This window comes from Coregonus lavaretus, assembly GCF_964263955.1.
Source record: "Coregonus lavaretus genome assembly, chromosome: 22".
Lineage (NCBI taxonomy): Eukaryota > Metazoa > Chordata > Actinopteri > Salmoniformes > Salmonidae > Coregonus > Coregonus lavaretus.
In genome coordinates this window covers 37,874,144-37,895,849 of record NC_140009.1, presented here as the reverse complement: position 1 = coordinate 37,895,849, position 21,706 = coordinate 37,874,144, and the positions used below count along the sequence as shown (strand labels likewise).

Genomic DNA, 21,706 nt, shown 5'->3' with positions numbered 1-21,706 from the left:
AAACCAATACTAAAGGACACCAATAAAAAGAAGAGACTTGCTTGGGCCAAGAAACACGAGCAATGGACATTAGACCGGTGATAATACAGTGAGGGAAAAAAGTATTTGATCCCCTGCTGATTTTTTACGTTTGCCCACTGACAAAGACATGATCAGTCTATAATGTTAATGGTAGGTTTATTTGAACAGTGAGAGACAGAATAACAACAAAAAAATCCAGAAAAACGCATGTCAAAAATGTTATAAATTGATTTGCATTTTAATGAGGGAAATAAGTATTTGACCCCTCTGCAAAACATTACTTAGTACTTGGTGGCAAAACCCTTGTTGGCAATCACAGAGGTCAGACGTTTCTTGTAGTTGGCCACCAGGTTTACACACATCTCAGGAGGGATTTTGTCCCACTCCTCTTTGCAGATCTTCTCCAAGTCATTAAGGTTTCGAGGCTGACGTTTGGCAACTCGAACCTTCAGCTCCCTCCACAGATTTTCTATGGGATTAAGGTCTGGAGACTGGCTAGGCCACTCCAGGACCTTAATATGCTTCTTCTTGAGCCACTCTTTTGTTGCCTTGGCCGTGTGTTTTGGGTCATTGTCATGCTGGAATACCCATCCACGACCCATTTTCAATGCCCTGGCTGAGGGAAGGAGGTTCTCACCCAAGATTTGACGGTACATGGCCCCGTCCATCGTCCCTTTGATGCGGTGAAGTTGTCCTGTCCCCTTAGCAGAAAAAACACCCCAAAGCATAATTTCCACCTCCATGTTTGACGGTGGGGATGGTGTTCTTGGGGTCATAGGCAGCATTCCTCCTCCTCCAAACACGGCGAGTTGAGTTGATGCCAAAGAGCTCGATTTTGGTCTCATCTGACCACAACACTTTCACCCAGTTCTCCTCTGAATCATTCAGATGTTCATTTGCAAACTTCAGACGGGCCTGTGTATGTGCTTTCTTGAGCAGGGGGACCTTGCGGGCGCTGCAGGATTTCAGTCCTTCACGGCGTAGTTTGTAACCAATTGTTTTCTTGGTGACTATGGTCCCAGCTGCCTTGAGATCATTGACAAGATCCTCCCGTGTAGTTCTGGGCTGATTCCTCACCGTTCTCATGATCATTGCAAATCCACGAGGTGAGATCTTGCATGAAGCCCCAGGCCGAGGGAGATTGACAGTTATTTTGTGTTTCTTCCATTTGGGAATAATCGCACCAACTGTTGTCACCTTCTCACCAAGCTGCTTGGCGATGGTCTTGTAGCCCATTCCAGCCTTGTGTAGGTCTACAATCTTGTCCCTGACATCCTTGGAGAGCTCTTTGGTCTTGGCTATGGTGGAGAGTTTGGAATCTGATTGATTGATTGCTTCTGTGAACAGGTGTCTTTTATACAGGTAACAAACTGAGATTAGGAGTACTCCCTTTAAGAGTGTGCTCCTAATCTCAGTTCGTTACCTGTATAAAAGACACCTGGGAGCCAGAAATCTTTCTGATTGAGAGGGGGTCAAATACTTATTTCCCTCATTAAAATGCAAATCAATTTATAACATTTTTGACATGCGTTTTTCTGGATTTTTTTGTTGTTATTCTGTCTCTCACTGTTCAAATAAACCTACCATTAAAATTATAAACAGATCATTTTTTTGTCAGTGGGCAAACGTACAAAATCAGCAGGGGATCAAATACTTTTTTCCCTCACTGTATGTCCCTTGGTCTGGTGTCCAAATTGGAGATTTTTGGTTCCAACCGCTGTGTCTTTGTGAGACGCGGTGTGGGTGAATGGATGATCTCCACATGTATATTTCCCACCGTAAAGCATGGAGGTGGAGGTTTTATGGTGTGGGGGGGCTTTACTGGTGACACTGTCTGTGATTTATTTAGAATTCAAGGCACACTTAACCAGCATGGCTACCACAGTATTCTGCAGCGATACGCCATCCCATCTGGTTTGGGCTTACTGGGACTATCATTTGTTTTTCAACAGGACAATGACCCAACACACCTCCAGGCTGTGTAATGGCTATTTGACCAAGAAGGAGAGTGATGGAGTGCTGCATCAGATAACCTGGCCGCCACAATCCCCCGACCTCAACAAATTGAGATGGTTTGGGATGAGTCGGACGGCAGAGTGAAGGAAAAGCAGCCAACAAGTGCTCAGCATATGTGGGAACTCCTTCAAGACTGTTGGAAAAGCATTCCAGGTGAAGCTGGTTGAGAGAATGCCAAGAGTGTGCAAAGCTGTCATCAAGGCAAAGGGTGGCTATTTGAAGAATCTCAAATATAAAATATATTTTGATTTGTTCAACACTTTTTTGGTTACTACATGATTCCATATGTGTTATTTCATAGTTTTGATGTCTTCACTATTATTCTACAATGTAGAAAATAGTAAAAACAAAGAAAAATCCTTGAATGAGTAGGTGTTCTAAAACTTTTGACCGGTAGTGTGTATGTATATATATATAGTATGTATGTATGTATATAGTAACATTCGTAAAGTATTCAGACCCCTTGACCTTTCCACATTTTGTTATGTTACAGCCTTATTCTAAAATTGATTATTTCCCCCCCCCTCTCATCAATCTACACACAATACCCCATAATGACAAAGCAAAAACATGTTTTTAGAAATTTTTGCAAAAAAAAGAAAGAAAAGAAAAACTGAAAATCCACATTTATATAAGTATTCAGACCCTTTACTCAGTACTTTGTTGAAGCACCTTTTCAGGTCTCTCTGGAGATGTTAGATCGGGTTCAAGTCCGGGCTCTGGCTGGGCCACTCAAGGACATTCAGAGACTTGTCACTCCTGTGTTGTCTTGACTGTGTGCCTAGGGTCATTGTCCTGTTGGAAGGTGAATCTTCGTCCTGAGCGCTCTGGAGCAGGTTTTCATCAAGGATCTCTCTGTACTTTGCTCTGTTCATCTTTCCCTCGATCCTGACTAGTCTCCCAGTCCCTGGCGCTGAAAAACATCCCCACAGCATGATGTTGCCACCACCATGCTTCACCGTAGGGATGGTGCCAGGTATCCTCCAGACACGACGATTGGCATTCAGGCCAAAGAGTTCAATCTTGGTTTCATTAGGCCAGATAATCTTGTTTCTTATGGTCTGAGAGTCCTTTAGGTGCCTTTTGACAAACTCCAAGCGGGCTGTCATGTGCCTTTTTACTGAGGAGTGGCTTCCGTCTGGCCACTCTACCATAAAGGCCTGATTGGTGGAGTGCTGCAGAGATGGTTGTCCTTCTGGAAGGTTCTCTCATCTCCACAGAGGAACTCTGGAGCTCTGTCAGAGTGACCATAGGGTTCTTGGTCACCTCCCTGATCAAGGCCCTTCTCCCCCAATTGCTCAGTTTGGCCGGGCGGCCAGCTCTACGAAGAGTCTTGGTGGTTCCAAACTTCATCCATTTAAGAATGATGGAGGCTACTGTGTTCTTGGGGACCTTCAATGCTGCAGAAATGTTTTGGTACCGTTCCCCAGATCTGTGCCTCGACACAATCCTGTCTCGGAGCTCTATGGGCAATTCCTTCGACCTCATGGCTTGGGTTTTGCTCTGACATGCACTGTCAACTGTGGGACCTTATATAAACAGGTGTATGCCTTTCCAAATCAAACATCTCAAGGACGATCAATGGAAGCAGGATGCACCTGAGCTCAATTTCAAATCTCATAGCAAAGGGTCTCAATACTTATGTAAAAAAGGTATATTTTTCTGTTTTAATGTTTGTATACATTTGCAAACATTTCTAAAAACCTGTTTTCGCTTTGTCATTATTTTACATTTTATTTTACATTTTAGTCATTTAGCAGACGCTCTTATCCAGAGCAACTTACAGGAGCAATTAGGGTTGAGTGCCTTGCTCAAGGGCACATCGACAGATTTTTCACCTAGTCGGCTCGGGATTAGAACCAGCGACCTTTCGGTTACTGGCACAACGGCCTTAACCACTAAGCTTCCTGCCGCCCCATGGGGTATTATGTGTAGATTGATGAGGAAAACAATTAATTTAATACATTTTAGAATAAGGTTCTAACATAACGAAATGTGGAAAAAGTCAAGGGGTCTGAATACTTTCCGAATGCACTGTATATATATATATTTTTAAATACACACACACACATATTTATATATATATATATATACTGAACAAAAATATAAACACATCATGTACAATGTCCCATGTTTCATGAGCTGTAATAACATATCCAGAAATGTTCCATATGCACAAAAAGCGTATTTCTCTAAAATAAGAGAATGCCAAGAGTGTGCAAAGCTGTCATCAAGGCAAAGGGTGGCTATATGAAGAATCTCAAATATAAAATATATTTTGATTTGTTTAACACTTTTTTTGGTTACTACATGATTCCATGTGTGTTATTTCATAGTTTTGATGTCTTCACTATTATTCTACAATGTAGAAAATAGTTTAAAAAAATAAAAACCCTAGAATGAGTAGGTGTGTCCAAACTTTTGACTGGTACTGTATATATACAGTGAGGGATAAAAGTATTTGATCCACTGCTGATTTTGTACGTTTGCCCACTGACAAAGAAATGATCAGTCTATAATTTTAATGGTAGGTTTATTTGAACAGTGAGAGACAGAATAACAACAACAAAATCCAGAAAAACGCATGTCAAAAATGTTATAAATTGATTTGCATTTTAATGAGGGAAATAAGTATTTGACTCCCTCTCAATCAGAAAGATTTCTGGCTCCCAGGTGTCTTTTATACCGGTAACGAGCTGAGATTAGGAGCACACTCTTAAAGGGAGTACTCCTAATCTCAGCTTGTTACCGGTATAAAAGACACCTGTCCACAGAAGCAATCAATCAATCAGATTCCAAACTCTCCACCATGGCCAAGACCAAAGAGCTCTCCAAGGATGTCAGGGACAAGATTGTAGACCTAAACAAGGCTGGAATGGGCTACAAGACCATCGCCAAGCAGCTTGGTGAGAAGGTGACAACAGTTGGTGCGATTATTCGCAAACGGAAGAAACACAAAAGAATTGTCAATCTCCCTCGGCCTGGGGCTCCATGCAAGATCTCACCTCATGGAGTTGCAATGATCATGAGAACGGTGAGGAATCAACCCAGAACTGCACGGGAGATCTTGTCAATGATCTCAAGGCAGCTGGGACCATAGTCACCAAGAAAACAATTGGTAACACACTATGCCTTGAACGACTGAAATCCTACAGCGCCCTGCTCAAGAAAGCACATATACATGCCCGTCTGAAGTTTGCCAATGAACATCTGAATGATTCAGAGGAGAACTGGGTGAAAGTGTTGTGGTCAGATGAGACCAAAATTGAGTTCTCTGCCCTCAACTCGCCGTGTTTGGAGGAGGAGGAATGCTGCCTATGACCCCAAAAACACCATCCCCACCGTCAAACATGCAGGTGGAAACATTTTGCTTTGGGGGTGTTTTTCTGCTAAGGGGACAGGACAACTTCACCGCATCAAAGGGACGATGGACAGGGCCATGTAGTGTCAAATCTTGGGTGAAAACCTCCTTCCCTCAGCCAGGGCATTGAAAATGGGTCGTGGATGGGTATTCCAGCATGACAATGACCCAAAACACATGGCCAAGGCAACAAAGGAGTGGCTCAAGAAGAAGCACATTAAGGTCCTGGAGTGTCCTAACCAGTCTCCAGACCTTAATCCCATAGAAAATCTGTGGAGGGAGCTGAAGGTTCGAGTTGCCAAACGTCAGCCTCGAAACCTTAATGACTTGGAGAAGATCTGCAAAGAGGAGTGGGACAAAATCCCTCCTGAGATGTGTGCAAACCTGGTGGCCAACTACAAGAAACGTCTGACCTCTGTGATTACCAACAAGAGTTTTGACACCAAGTAATAAGTCATGTTTTGCAGAGGGGTCAAATACTTATTTCCCTCATTAAAATGCAAATAAATTCATAACAAATACTTTTTTCCCTCACTGTATATATATATATATATATATATATATTTTACAGCTGCTGACCCACTCAAGGCCAAGCCTGAGAGACAGGTGAGAGAGAAAGAGAGTGAACGGCAAACATCTTTCCTCTTTTCAATGATTCATAACACATCAAGTCCTTCTCCTCTCTTTCGAGTTCCCCCCTCCTCTCTCTCTCTCGCTTCGGCTCCTCTCTGTTCTTTTGGGTGAGCCTGCTTTTGGGAGCCTGGATGGTCAGTTGGTTCTACTATTTTTATTTCTTCCTTCCTGTATCCATGGCGATGGCACACAACAGGATCACAACTCCTAAATGACATAACCTTTCTTTCCAGGCGCCTGGTCGCTTTTCCCAGTGTAACACCAGGCAGGCATCCACACTGGGTCTGCTTTTGTGCTTTTCCCTCTGCGGTAAAGGACTACCCATGTCAGCAATCTAGCCCTCTGGAATTCTCATCTTCTGGGGCACTGTTTCAAAATTGGCCTCACCTATTTTCAAAGTGGCAGGTTTTCCCATAGTGTTATTTTTCCCTATTGCCCTCCTCTCTCTTTTCTTTTTCTTCTGTCCTTTAAGCTCTTCTCCTTGTCTTTTCCATTATATAACCCCCATAGCCGTTCTTTCTGTTGGTCCTCGCTTTTTTCCGAAAGCTTAGCTGAGAAAGCCCCACCATTATATTACTTCAAATTTCCACCACCTAGTTCTGTGTTCTAGGATGACAGTATGATAACAGGCTACAGTGGCCATTGCATAACACAACCCTTGCACTGACCCTCACTGACCTATACTGCTGACTACAGTCTGGAGGAATAAAAATCATATTGCTTTTTCCTGTATATCATTGTAAAGTAAAAATGATCCTTTCTCGTACTTACTTACTGTTATTGTACAAATAACTATAAATGAGAATGACAACACCCTCTTTTATAAACCTAGGAATGACATCGAGATAAGTATATGAACTATACAATTGCAGAAAGTTAATAAACTGTAACTAATTGGAGCTGATATAAATATTATATATGTACATTTCCCAGTGGCAGATATTGTGAATGCAATATGTTGGTCAGTATTCTAGAAAGCAAATTGGCTCACTTTATTTGTGTTGAGGAACAAGCTTTGCTGGGAAATAGCGTAGTGCAATTTCTCAATAAATTAACATTTGAACAATCGAGTTCACTGGATGGATACAATGTTTCAAGTAACTTTGAATCTGCAACTTTTTATCTAGTGTCCTAGACCTACTTGCGTTCTTCAGTTGACGTGTTTGCCTGCGCACTGACGTCATCACACAAACACGGAAGTCTGTGCTGTTCTGTCCATGCCGCGAAAAATCGAACTGGGGCAGACTAGAGAGATAGATCATTGCTATGGCTGAGAAATGCCCCAAGTCAAAACTAAAAAGAAAGAAATTGTCTATCGAGGAGCCCCGAACTGATATATTTTTCAGGAACACGCTGATAAAGAACAACGAAAGTTCCAATGCTTCGATTGAAAGCTTGAGTTCAACGAGGTAAGCAAGCAGTCGAAGTGCAGTAACGTTAGCCATCTATCTAGCTCCCCCCATCACATGACTTACTCTTTTTTGTTTTGATTGCAATACAGGATATGTATAACTGATACCCAGATTGAACATTAGCATCTAGAATTACTCTGTGCTGCGGTGACAAGGAGATAATGCATCTCTGTCTTCCTTGATTGCAATGCATTGTCTTCATTTCAAATAGATAGTGGTTGGTTCTCATAGACAAGTACATATTAAATTAAGAAACATAATTGCTCATGTTCTCTTTACTAATCATACTTATGTGCTCTATTATTTTGCTGTGTTCTGTAGACCTGTGGTCCCTACAGAGGCGTGGTGGTCCAGAGGTGACCTGGCTGCAATTGAGAGCCTCTGGGCCCTGACTCTGAGTTCTGCTCTTCCCTGTCTGGAAGCTCACCCCTGGGACCCAGTCCCTGACCTTCCAACAGCCTCCACACTGGTGAGTTAGCCAGCTCAGGAGTGTGGATGCATCTCAATAGCTGTGTAGGTGCAAGACTTTGTTCAGATTGTACTAATCAACTGGTCATCGCCTTAAATCGAGACCTTTATTAATTGAATGTGGCACGTTGTTGTATGGCTTGAACAAAAGCTTTTATTTACAAAGTTAGCAATCCCACTATAAGTAGCTAAGTTTACATCCAATTGGCTACAGATTTTCATGCAAAAATATAAAAAAATCTGCATAAAGAAATTTTCCCACCAGTTGTGTTTCCACCAAACTGACTTGTTGTGGATAAAAAGCAGTGCTTGACGATGTAGTGCACATCAAATGTACTTTTTAGCTTAGAATAAAAATGTGTTTCCATTTCATTTTCAAATGTGCCGATAGTTTTGTCACAAAAACGGTTGAGTTAAATAGCATATGTGCCTACTCTGGTCTTGGCACCTGCGCTCTAGCCAACAGCTGGCAGATACAGTGCGGGTTGTCTAGTCTACATTATGAGATGATTATGGATAAGAGCGAGACTATTTTTATTTGTCAAACGGCAGCCAAGCATCATCTTCATGTCACCAGAATAAGCCACACTCAATATTTATTGGAAAAGAGCATCAAGCTCATCACTGTGCAGTTTCACCACCCTGTGAAGTTCATCATAACTTATTTCATATGTAGCCTAATTTATGCTGGCTTCATGTGCTCATGGGAAGTGGGAAGTCGTAAATCCGACCATGATTGTGTTCAAGTGCTTTTGAAGTCGGAACAATTCTTCAACCGATAAGATTTTAGCTAGCCTGATAAGCTTGCTAACATTGCTAATAATAAAGTTATCAGCTTGCTTAACATTGACAATATGGTCAGACTAGCTACATTATCCATATTGATGGTTGTAATTGTCAAAAACAGACTTGTTGTCATCTCTTGGTTGTGAAGGTAAAACTTCAGCGGTGAAACGTCACAACTCGGCAAATCAAGTAACAACATTTTCTCAAAGTTTACCACGTGTATTTTCAACTTGGGGGGGCATTCAAGTGAAATTTCCCACTGGGAACTAGGAGCTTCCGATAACTCAGATAGCACGTGAACGAGGCAAAACTGCATGCTTTCCCGAGTCATAGTGGGAGGACCACGCATCATATCATTGTGACTCCAAGTTTAGGCTACGTCGATATGATTGTTATTCTATCAATATTTGTGCATAAATGCATTTTCACCGCCATTTCTCGCATAATACATTTTAGACACAAAAATATCCCACCTTGTTTTGTCGACATTTGGGAAGTTAACCGACAGGTTTCTATCAGGCCTGTCGTAACATATACTTTACTCAAATAAAAAGGTTGGATGAAAACCTGGTTAGTGATGATTTCTCACACCTCAGCCACCACCTTTGTGTCAATTCCACCTTGTACCATGCAGGACTAAACAGACAATGTCTCAGAAAATTGAAATTTCTCTCACATACAATAGCTGTTTTTGAACAGACTCAGCACTCAACTAGTGGAGGAAGAAACCAATGTGTCGTTGAGTACTGCTGAGCTGACTAAAATGGCGGCCACTGTTGACCTCCCAGACGGGTATAGCCTGCCGGCTGGCTGGCGCTGGGTCTCAAAGCTCCGGTCAGACAGTGGCAGTTCTGGGCCACGCACTCCACATGAACCAATCACTTTGACAGGTAGCTGATGCAATCTCGCATTCGCTGAATAATTGACTCCAGTGGGCTTCTCTTAGAAAAGCACTGCTAGCTACCAGCTAAAGGAGTAAGTTAAGCCGCTATGTGACAGACATATGGCCCAGACGAGAGACTGGATGAAATGATGTGTGAGGTGCCGCCGGGACAGCAACTCCAATGCTAGCGTCTCTTTTTCTTTTAACACTCCCAGTCCCTCCTTATTACGTATTTGGACACATTAGACTTAGTCACATTTGAGAGGATCTCAAGGGCCCTGCTTGATGGGGACAAAGTTACTCTAAGCATGCCCCTCGCTCTCTGGCTCTCTCCTTCCCATTCTCTCTCCTTTTCTATTGTTCTCTCTTAAATCCCTATCATTTCGCTCAACCTCTCTTTCTGCCTCTCTCTCCTTTCTTTCTGTCAAACACACTCCCCCTTCTCTCTCTCTCTCTCTCTCTCTCTCTGTCTCTGTCTCTGTCTCTGTCTCTGTCTCTGTCTCTGTCTCTGTGTGTGTGTGTTTCAGAGCTCTACTGTAGACCAGCAGAGTGAATGGAGATGGTGTAGCCTCAGTGAGGACATGACTCCCTTTCCCTCCTCTCCCTCTCCTCCTCCCATGGCCCCACACTGTTCCACCACAGACTCTCCTCTCAATCCTTCTCCTGGTCTGGAAAATACTCTCCTCCCGGTCCCAGTACAGACTAGGCAGACAACATCCACCATCAGTGGCCCTCCTTTGAAGTCTGCTCCCTGTCAAGAGGGGCCCGGAGAGGGGACTAGTAGTAGTGGTGCTGGCCACCCCAGACCACCAAGTCTGGGAGCCAGAGTGCCTGCTAGCTACGGAAGGGGAGGCCCATGGAGTGGAGGGGGGCATAGCATGGTGTCATCCAGAAAGGACACAAAACGAGGGGAAGGAGGGCAAAACACGGGAGCGGCCAGACCCCACCCTACAGCCAGGCGACCAGGAGGAGAGAAGGAGAGTCACCCCTCTATTCCTCAGCCCTCCATCATCAGAGCAGGGAACGGAGGATCATCATTACCACCAGAAGCCAGAAAGGGTGGAGGAGGAGTAGGAGAGGAGGGAGAGAAGAGGGGGATGAAGAGGCTGCAGCTACCTGCAAACCGGGGGGAAGCCTCTTCCTCTACCTCTGACAGCTGCACTGCTGCTCCCATGGAGGAGGAGGGGGAGAAAAGGGAGGAGGGGGTGTCTAGGAAGGGCAGAGCTGATGGGGATGCTGGCAAAGGAGGAGGAGGATGGGCAATGCAGAGCTGCCCCATGTGCCTGGTGCCGTTTCCAGCTGGGTAAGTTAGGGCTGCCTGCCTCTTCACCTCTCTGTATTCAGCACACTCATCTGCTCTCTCTCTTTCTCTCTCCCATATGTCTGCTGCCTTATACTACTTTCCTTCCTACGTACTCAAATTGAATGGTAGGTGGCTGCTCTTCTGCAGAGGTAAAACATTGGTGTCTGACAAATCCCCCTGTAGCTCAGTTGGTAGAGCATGGCGCTTGCAACGCCAGGGTTGTGGGTTCGTTTCCCACGGGGGGCCAGTATGAAAATGTATGCACTCACTAACTGTAAGTCGCTCTAAAAATCCAAGGGAGAACCATTGACTGTATGGATTCAATACTTTCACATATGCAGGGCATTTCAAAATGTACACTACCGGTCAAAAGTTTTAGAACACCTACTCATTCAAGGGTTTTTCTTTATTTGTTACTATTTTCTACATTGTACAATAATAGTGAAGACTATGAAATAACACATATGGAATCATGTAGTAACCAAAAAAGTGATATATTTGAAGAATTTCAAATGTAAAATATATTATGATTTGTTTAACACTTTTTTGGTTACTATATGATTCCATATGTGTTATTTAATAGTGTTGATGTCTTCACTATTATTCTACAATGTAGAAAATAAAAATAAATAAAGAAAAACCCTTGAATGAGTAAGTGTTCTAAAACTTTTGACCGGTAGTGTAGATCTAGGATATACATCCTAGACTGCATTTTAAAATGTAGATCTTTACATCGTAGATTGCATAGTGGACCATGCTGGGTTTGCATGTAAACAGTGGAAGGGACGTAGGTTGAAAAAAAAAAAAGTACACAGTAAATCATTCATTGAAATGGGTAAAAACGAAGGCCGTTTTAAGTGAGGTAGAGGAGGAGTGAATGACAGGGCTAAAAAGCAGGGCTCAGGGCCAGTGGTGCGAGAGCTTGATCCCTCTCGCTCTCTCCCCTCTCGTTGTACTTTCTTTCGGTCTCTCTCTCTCGGCTCGTTTTACTCTCTTTCTGAACAGGCCGGCCTTTGTGTTGGCCTGGGTCTGGCCCCGCATCGTGGTCTGCTCCCCTAGCCAGCTCTGTGTACCTTGGCCCGGCCACACAACCCCGCTGTACTCCCTCCCAACTATCTCTCTCTCTCTCTTGGCTGGACTAGCAGGAACAATGGCTTCCTCTGTCTGGAGAGATAAAAGGAAGAAGGCAGAGGAGAGTGACCTAGAAGGGGGAAGAGAGAGGGAGCGGCATACATCCATCGTGTGCGTGTTTAGTGTGCATGGATGCAGGAGGATACGGGTGGCAGGGTTCTTAGAAAGTACATTATTTGGAGCAAAATTACTCTGCTCTAGTTTCTTCTCTTTCTCAGTCTCTCTCTCTCTCTCTCTCCTGAAGAGGACCCTCTGATCGCGCATTACCCTCCAGCAGAATGACGTAGAGAGAGAGATGCAGAGAGAGATACAGAAAGAGTGATCGAGAGGGAGAATGAGCGAGAGAGAGGGAGCGAGAGAGCGTAAATCTCAGCAGGCCTTTAAAACAGTAACGAGTAAAAAGTACATGAGACCAAAACTGTGCGAGGAGCCCAGCAGGAGAGCAGTAGCAGTCTGAAGTTAATAAGCTGCTATCCAAGGCTACTGCTGAAACCACTGAAGCTCCATTCAGTTTCAGTGCACTTTCAGTGCAGTCGGCAGTTGCGTTGAGCTTGAGCATCATTTCAATACAATACGTGCGATGAAAGTTGTGATCACTGAAGGTAATACATGGCGGTTAGGGAAGGCATTTCCCAAACTAAACAGATTCCTGTGATTATAGACTGCCGTTTTAAAGTAGGCCTCGAATTGTTACTCTTTTTTTCTTTGTAAGAAATATTTGATTGCTTCCTTCTTGTGAAGGATTTCTCCTGTAGAAAGAGATTTGAACCACCTGTATTGACAAATGACTGAAACGCTGTCCATCCATATCTCCAGGTTCACTCAGATGGACTGTGACAGCCACCTGGCCAAGTGTCTGTCGGAGATGACCGTCGACATGACCTGGTGATGGTCCACAGAGTCTTCTTCTGACACCAATGATGGATGGAGGTCTGGAAGGACAGCCAGCTAGCTGCAGCACCACGTCTGGGTCGTGTTCACTAGGCACAAACCGGAAGAAAATGGACCGAATTGTGTTATCGGAACTTGTCCAATTAAAAACGCTAGTTTTTGCCATCCGTCGCGAATAGTTTTGCTACGGTGTGCTCTAATGAGGAATTAGTTTCACTCCACCCTGTTGTTTGGCTAGTTGGTCGCCTTGATTCAAACTCCAGTGGTATCTATCTCCCTGTGATGGACGGTGGGTGCAGACAACGGTAAAATACAGTATCTGATTCTACTGATCATCTAGTCTTCAGTCATGGGTTTAATTTGTAGAATCTTGTGTTACTGTTGGCTGGAGCAAAAACCCGCCTTTACCCTTTGTAAGATTTCCAACCCTTGTTAGGGCCTCTTATTGTCCCACCTCTGCCCCTTCCCACCAACCTATCATCATGCACTACAAGGTTGGAATCATAGAGCTGGATAGAGGGCACACCTGCCACAAAGCATTTAGGAGGCGTGCCACTTCCCATCGCTATGGTTGGAAACAGTCGCTGATGCGTCTCATATTCATGTGACATACTACTACTACTACTATTGATGTAAGTAGTAGCCAAGCATCCATATAAAGCTTTGTATACATGTTATAATAAATTGTATGTAACATATCGCTTCATTCAAACACACATTTGATCCTCTCCTCCGCTCCTGACTGCATATGCTGCCATAGAAATAGAATGAATAGAACGGGAGTCCCCATTCAAGTCAACAATGGCATAATGTGTGGACTGGCGGCCAACGCGAGGTGCAAAGCAGGAGGTGTACCCTACCCATCAATATGTGCTGTGATTTGTTGATTCAATGAGCCACATCAGTTAACATCAGAGCCATGTAGTAGTTGGTAGAAGTAGTTGCCATGGCGCCCTAGTAGCCTAAGCAAAGAGCTCCTGTAAATACTGTATGTACAGTGCCTTCAGAAAGTCTTCACACCCCTTTACTTTATCCACATTTTGTTGTGTTACAGCCTGAATTTAAAATGGATTAAACTGAGATTTTTCGTCACTGAACTACACACAATACGCCAGAATGTCACAATACCCCATAAGTGGAATTATGGTTTTTCTTTTATAAATTAATGAAAAGCTGAAATGTCTTTAGTCACCCCTTTGTTATGGCAAACCTAAATAAGTGAAAGAGTAAAAATGTGCTTAACAAGTCACTTAATAAGTTGCATGGACTCACTTTGTATGCAATAAGTGTTTAATTAGATTTTTTAATGACTACCTCATCTCTGTACCCCACACATACAATTATCTGTAAGGTCCCTCAGTCGAGCAGTGACTTTCAATCACAGATTCAACCACAATGACCAGGGAGGATTTACAAGGGCACCTATTGATAGATGGGTAAAAGCAGACATTGAATATCCCTTTCAGCATGGTGAAGTTATTACACTGAACAAAAATATAAAGGCAACATGCAAGATTTTCAAACGTTTTACTGAGTTGCAGTTCATATAAGGAAATCAATCAATTGAAATAAATAAATTAGGCCATAAGCTATGGATTTCACATGACTGGGAATATAGATATGCATTTGGAAAGTATTCAGACCCCTTGACCTTTTTCCACATTTTGTTAAGTTACAGCCTTATTCTAAAATTGTTTAAATTGTTTTTTTTCTCCATCATCAATCTACACACAATACCCCATAATGACAAAGCAAAAACAGGTTTTTAGAAATGTTTGCAAATGTATTAGAAATAAAAAACGTATATCACATTTACATAAGTATTCAGACCCTTTCCTCAGTACTTTGTTGAAGCACCTTTGGCAGCGATTACAGCCTCGAGTCTTCTTAGGTATGACGCTACAAGCTTGGCACACCTGTATTTGGGGAGTTTCTCCCATTCTTCTCTGCAGATCCTCTCAAGCACTGTCAAGTTGGATGGGAAGTGTCGCTGCACAGCTATTTCCAGGTCTCTCCAGAGATGTTCGATTGGGTTCAAGAACGGGCTCTGGCTGGGCCACTCAAGGACATTCAGAGACTTGTGCCGAAGCCACTCCTGCATTGTCTTGGCTGTGTGCTTAGGGTCGTTGTCCTGTTGGAAGGTGAACCTGAGGTCCTGAGCGCTTTTCATCAAGGATTTCTCTGTACTTTTCTCCGTTCATCTTTCCCTCGATCCTGACTAGTATCTCAGTCCATGCCGCTGAAAAACAACATGATGTTGCCACCACCATGCTTCACCGTAGGGATGGTGCCAGGTTTCCTCCAGACGTGACGCTTGGCATTCAGGCCAAAGAGTTCAGTCTTCGTTTCATCAGACCAGAGAATCTTGTTTCTCATGGTCTGAGAGACCTTTAGGTGCCTGTTGGCAAACTCCAATCGGGCTGTCATGTGCCTTTTACTGAGGAGTGGCTTCCGTCTAGCCACTCTACCATAAAGGCCTCATTGGTGGAGTGCTGCAGAGATGGTTGTCCTTCTGGAAGGTTCTCCCATCTCCACAGAGGAACTCTGGAGCTCTGTCAGAGTGACCATCGGGTTCTTGGTCACCTCCCTGACCAAGGCCCTTCTCCCCCGATTGCTCAGTTTGGCCGGGCGGCCAGCTCTAGGAAGAGTCTTGGTGGTTCCAAACTTCATCCATTTAAGAATGATGGAGGCTACTGTGTTCTTGGAGACCTTCAATGCTTCAGACATTTTTTGGTACCCTTCCCCAGATCTGTGCCTCGACACAATCCTGTCTCAGCGCTCTACGGACAATTCCTTCAGCCTCATGACCTGGTTTTTGCTCTGACATGCACTGTCAACTGTGGGACCTTATATAAACAGGTGTATGCCTTTCCAAATCAAACATCTCAAGGACGATCAATGGAAGCAGGATGCACCTGAGCTCAATTTCAAATCTCATAGCAAAGGGTCTCAATACTTCTGTAAATAAGGTATATTTTTCCACCAGCTGAGCTACAGAGGACCACTTATATAGACAGGTGTGTGCCTTTCCAAATCATGTCCAATCAATCAATTGAATTTACCACAGGTGGACTCCAATCAAGTTGTAGAAACATCTAAAGGATGATCAATGTAAACAGGATGCACCTGAGCTCAATTTCGAGTCTCATAGCAAAGGGTCTGAATATTTATGTAAATAAGGTATCTTTATTTTTATTTTATAAATTTGCAAACATTTCTAAAAACCTGTTTTTGTTTTGTCACTATGGGGTATTGTGTGTAGATTGATAAATGTTTTATTTAATCCATTTTAGAATAAGGCTGTAGCGTAACGAAATGTGGAAAAAGTGAAGGGGTCTGATAATTTCCGAATACCTTAAAAAAAAGGCAGGGGCGTGGATCAGAAAACCAGTCAGTATCTGGTGTGACCATAATTTGCTTCATGCAGCGCGACATCTCCTTCACATAGAGTTGATCAGGCTGTTGATTGTGGCCTGTGGAATGTTGTCCCACTCCTCTTCAATGGCTGTGTGAAGTTGCTAGGTATTGTCGGGAACTGGAACTCGCTGTCGTACATGTCAAGCCAGAGCATCCCAAACATGCTCAATGGGTGATATGTCTGGTGAGTATGCAGGCAATGGAAGAACTGGGCCATTTTCAGCTTCCAGGAATTCTGTACAGATCCTTGCAACATTATGCTGAAACATGAGGTGATGGCGGCGGATGAATGGCATGACAATGGGCCTCAGGATCTTGTCACGGTATCTCTGTGCATTCAAATTGCCATCGATAAAATGCAATTGTGTTCGTTGTCCATAGCTTATGCCTGCCCATACCATAACCCCACCGCCACCATGGGGCACTCTGTTCACAACATTGACATCAGCAAACCGCTCACCCACACGACGCCATACACACTGTCTGCCATCTGCCCGGTACACTTTAAACCGGCATTCATCCGTGAAGAGCACACTGCTCCAGCGTGCCAGTGGCCATCGAAGGTGAGCATTTGCCCACTGAAGTCGGTTACGACGCCAAAATGTAGTCAGGTCAAGACCCTGGTGAGGATGATGAGCACGAAGATGAGTTTCCCTGAGACGGTTTCTGACAGTTTGTGCAGAAATTTGTGCACAAACCTTTAGAGATATAAGCTTTTTGTGCGTATGGAAAATGTATGGGATCTTTTATTTCAGTTCATGAAACATGGGACAAACACTTTGCATGTTGCATTTATATTTTTGTTCAGTATAATTACACTTTGGATGGTGTATCAATACACCCAGTCACTACAAAGATACAGGTGTCCTTCCTATCTCGGTTGCCGGAGAGGAAGGAAACCGCTCAGGGATTTCACCATGAGGCCAATGGTGATTTGACAACAGTTACAGAGTTTAATAGCTGTGATAGCAGAAAACTGAGGTTGGAGCAACAACATTGTAGTTACTCCGCAATACTAACCTAATTGACAGAGTGAAAAGATGGAAGCCTGTACAGAATAAAAGTATTCCAAAACTGTTTGCAACAAGGCACTAAAGTAATACTGCAAAAAATGTGACAAAGCAATTCACTTTTTGTCCTGAATACAAAGTGTTATGTTTGGGGCAAATCCAATACAACACATTACTGAGTACCACTCTCCATATTTTCAAGCATAGTGGTGGCTGAATCATGTGATGGGTATGCTTGTAATCGTTTAGGACTGGGGAGTTTTTCAGGATAAAAAATAAACGGAATGGAGCTAAGCACAGGCAAAATCTTGGAGGAAAACCTGGTTCAGTCTTCTTTCCAACAGACACTGGGAAGGCCTAATTACAGTTTTGGTTTTTGCCAGGCATAATGGGACCCATGTCGTCCAAAAAGTTGACTCAAGTTTGCCAAAAAGCACCAGGAATCACCTGGATGATCATCAAGCCCCTTGGAAGAATCTATGGACAGATGATTCAAAAGTATACATTTTTTTGTTCAAATATTTTTTGTATTGAACACACACAAGAATGGTGTATAGGTATGAAAGACAAGTGTACAGTTCTTATCTAAACATAAGAGAACAGACATGAACAACAAGACCCAGAGTTCTGGACATAAAACAAATATTACAAAACACGACATACAGAACAGGGACAGGTAGAAAGAAAAAGGGTAGATGTAACCCCCCCACTTATACCCCCCTTTATCACCCCCCCCCCTATTCCACCCTATTCCCCTCCAGACTGCTCGAGTGTCGGGGCCAGCACACGCTGCCCAAAGGTGTATATAAATATGACAATTGAGAGTGCGTTAAAAAGTACAAATTCACAGCACCGACTGGTCCAGGTAAGAGAGGAAAGGCTGCCAGATTTGATCAAATGTTGATAATTTATTGTTCAGAATATATCTAATTCTTTCTAAGTGTACAGTTTTTGCCACTTCGCTGAGCCATAATTTGGTAGAGGGCGCATCCCTCCTTTTCCAAAACAACAAGATTAATTTTTTTGCCGAGATGAGACTGTAAGAGATTAGTTGTTTTTGGGAGTTGGTTAATCCGTTTAGGGAGTCGGACACTCCCAGGATTATCAGAAGCGGGTCTGGGTCTATTGAAGTCTCCAGAACTTCAGAGAGGACCCCAAATATTCCACACCAATAACCATACAGACTAGAGCATAGGGCAAAGCAGTGGAGTAGTGTACCCTGCTCAGCCTGACATTTATCACACATAGGGGATGTATCAGGAAATATCCTATGCAGTTTAGTTTTGGAATAGTGTAATCTGTGTAATACCTTAAATTGTATGAGACGATGTCTGGAGTTAATGGAGCAGGTGTGGATATGCTCCAAGCTATCCTCCCAGTCTGCCACCAAAATATCAGTCCCTAGTTCTTCCTCCCATTTTGCCTTAATGGCATCTGTAGAGGGTGCGCTAACAGATTGAAAAGCGTCATATAGACGAGATATCAATTTGTCTGAGGTGGGGCATATTTTTATGCATCCGTCAAACATGGAAGGTTTAGCATTCTCAAATGTTGGGAGGTGTTTTCTAACATAGTTTCTAATTTGTAGGTATCTGAAAAAGTTACTTCTGGGAAGGTTATAAGTTTCCCTCAGCGCTTCAAAGGAAGCAAAGGTCCCTCCTATATATAAATCCCCTATGGTACTTATCCCCAACTCTCCCCATCGCTCAAAGGTGTTATCAAGGTTAAAAGTATACATTTTTGGAAGACCTGGGTCCCATTATGCCTGGCGAAAACCAAACACTGCATTCCACAGTAAGAACCTCATACCAACAGTCAAGCATGGTGGTGGTAGTGTGATGGTTTGGGGATGCTTTGCTGCCTCAGGACCTGGACGAGTTGCCTTAATAGAAAGAACCATGAATTCTGCTCTGTATCAGAGAATTCTACAGGAGAATGTCAGGCCATCTGTCTGTGAGCTGACGTTGAAGCTCAGCTGGGTCATGCAGCAAGACAATGATCCAAAACAAACGATCAAGTCTATATGAAAATGTCTAAAAAGCAACAAATATGAAGTTTTGGAATGGCTTAGTCAAAGTCCAGACCTAATCCCAATTGAGATGTTGTGGCAGGACTTGAAACGAGCAGTTCATGCTTGAAACCCACAAATGTAGCTGAGTTACAGCAGTTCTGCATGGAAGAGTGGGCCAAAATTCCTCCAAAGCGACATGAGACTGATCAACAACTACAGGAAGTGTTTGATTAGAGACATTGCAGCTAAAGGTGGCACAACCAGTTATTGAGTGTATCAGGGCAATTACTTTTTCACCCAGGGGCATTGTGTGTTGCATAACTTTGTTTATGAAATAAATGAAATAAGTATGTAATTGTTCACTCAGGTTCCCTTTAGGTTTTGGTTGAAGATCTGATAACATTCAGTATAATTATGCAAAAGTAGAGAAAATTACAAAGGGGGCAAATATTTATTCACGGCACTGTATGTAAATGAGATATTACTGTATTTCATTTTCAATAAATGTGCAAACATTTCTAAAAACATGTTTTCACTTTGTCATTATGGGGTATTGTGTGTAGATGGGTGAGAAATTGTTTTCATTTAATCCATTTTGAATTCCGGCTGTAACACAACAAAATGTTGATTAAGTCAAGGGGTATGAATACTTTCTCAAGGCACTACATATTTCATTTTTTTTGTTTGTCATTTAGCAGACGCTCTTATCCAGAGCGACTTACAGTTAGTGAGTGCATACATTTTTCATACTGTAAGTGTTTTTAATTGTGTGGTTTTTAATCAGCTGTTTTGTTTTTGATAACACTGAGTTTTATTGCATATTACTGCTAGCTAATAGTTTTTGTTTGAATTATGCATCTGGACACCTTACCAGCTTCTTTGTTTAAACTGGCTGCTAGTTCCTGGTCTTTTGAAAACATCAATTGAGGAGTCACCTGAAACCTGAGAGGAATGGTAGATGCAGCAAAGTGTGTGGTTGCTTTCCGGTGCCCAGAGTTGCTGAGGCATCACCAAAGTGGGTGCTACACATTGTGAAGGAGGAGAAGTCCAGTAGCTACACGACTGGTTCCCAGAGTAGCCCTCGTCACTAGACTCTTCATCAACCATCTCCCTGACCACCTTCCTCTGCACTCAAAGACTTGGCCTCTATTGGTTGACCTAACTATAGTTAGGCTACTCATGATGTTGCTTGTTTGTTTTTTGCTTTTGAAGCGCTTTGAGATTCTTATGAAAGCGCTATAGAAATTGTGTAAATTATTATGTATTTAGAGAGTAGTTTACGGTTTCTGCATTATGATGCATTTACATGACACTTTAACATTCAAAGGCAGCCATGTAAGTGCCCCATTAACATTACATGGGGAATATATTTTAAAAAATGTACTAAAACATAATCTCTAGAATTAACATTATGATGCTTTTACATGACCCTACAACACTCAATGGCAGCCATATTAGCTCCCCATTAACATTATTACATGGGTAATATTTAAACAATGCTATGTAACTGAATGTCTAGAATTAGAACCAAATGCAATATTCTAACTCTAAAGCTGTGTTTGTAAATTGCCTCCAGTGTGTCAGAGTGCACTCTGGGTCGTTCGTAAATTCAGAGTGTTGTCAGATTGTCTGTTTATAAAGTCAGACCGTTTCGCTCTCGGAGCATTCAGAGCGCACACTAGACACTGGCGGAGGAGTAGGGTTGATCAGAGCGTTCTGACCTCAACGGCCGTCGAGCACCCAAGCTAACTGGCTAAAGTTGGCTAGCTTGCTAGCTACTTGCAGACACAAATGAGAAGACACCCCACTCTGACCATTTTACTCGCCCTAGCAGAGCCGGTTAGGCTGTTTTCATGTTATCTAGAGCTTTAATGACTAACGGTGTTGCTGGCAACAATTAAATTAAAAAAATGTTGCCTGTCGTTTACTGACACCAGTCATATTCAATGGGTGTTGCGCATTCGTAAATTCTTCAGTTATTGTGCACTCTGGCACACTCAGACGAGAGTGCTCTAAAATCGTAGTAGATAGCCAGAGTCAATTTACGAACACACCCTAAATATATGGCTCTGGTTAACATAATTTGAACGAGCAGTCTACATTACCATGGAAATAATTGCTTCACAATACCAGGCAGTCATTGCAAGTTTACCCATGAGTTTACCATACCAAATTGCCAGGGTTAGAGTTCCCAAGCCCGTTCTATTCATTATATTTCTATGTGTGCTGCTGCTGCAAGGAGGGGGGTGTTGCTTAGGCAACCGAAGACTCGTTTGCTACAACACCTTGCTTGTTTCAGCAAGGAGCAACAAAGTTTCATTACGTTGTTAAGAGTCCATGTTACCGCAGAAACGGACTCAACC

The 21,706-nt window shown here is 43.0% G+C and overlaps 1 protein-coding gene across 1 annotated transcript; it reads left to right on the top strand.

Moving 5' to 3' along the window:
• Window positions 1-7,216: 7,216 nt before the first annotated feature.
• LOC311149681 (uncharacterized protein) lies at window positions 7,217-13,602 on the top strand. Its single transcript, XM_084186884.1, has 4 exons — window positions 7,217-7,440; window positions 7,765-7,912; window positions 10,108-10,883; window positions 12,831-13,602. Exons 1-4 carry the CDS (start codon window positions 7,298-7,300, stop codon window positions 12,901-12,903), a joined length of 1,140 nt encoding a protein of 379 aa, XP_084043010.1. The 5' UTR covers window positions 7,217-7,297; the 3' UTR covers window positions 12,904-13,602.
• Window positions 13,603-21,706: the final 8,104 nt, after the last annotated feature.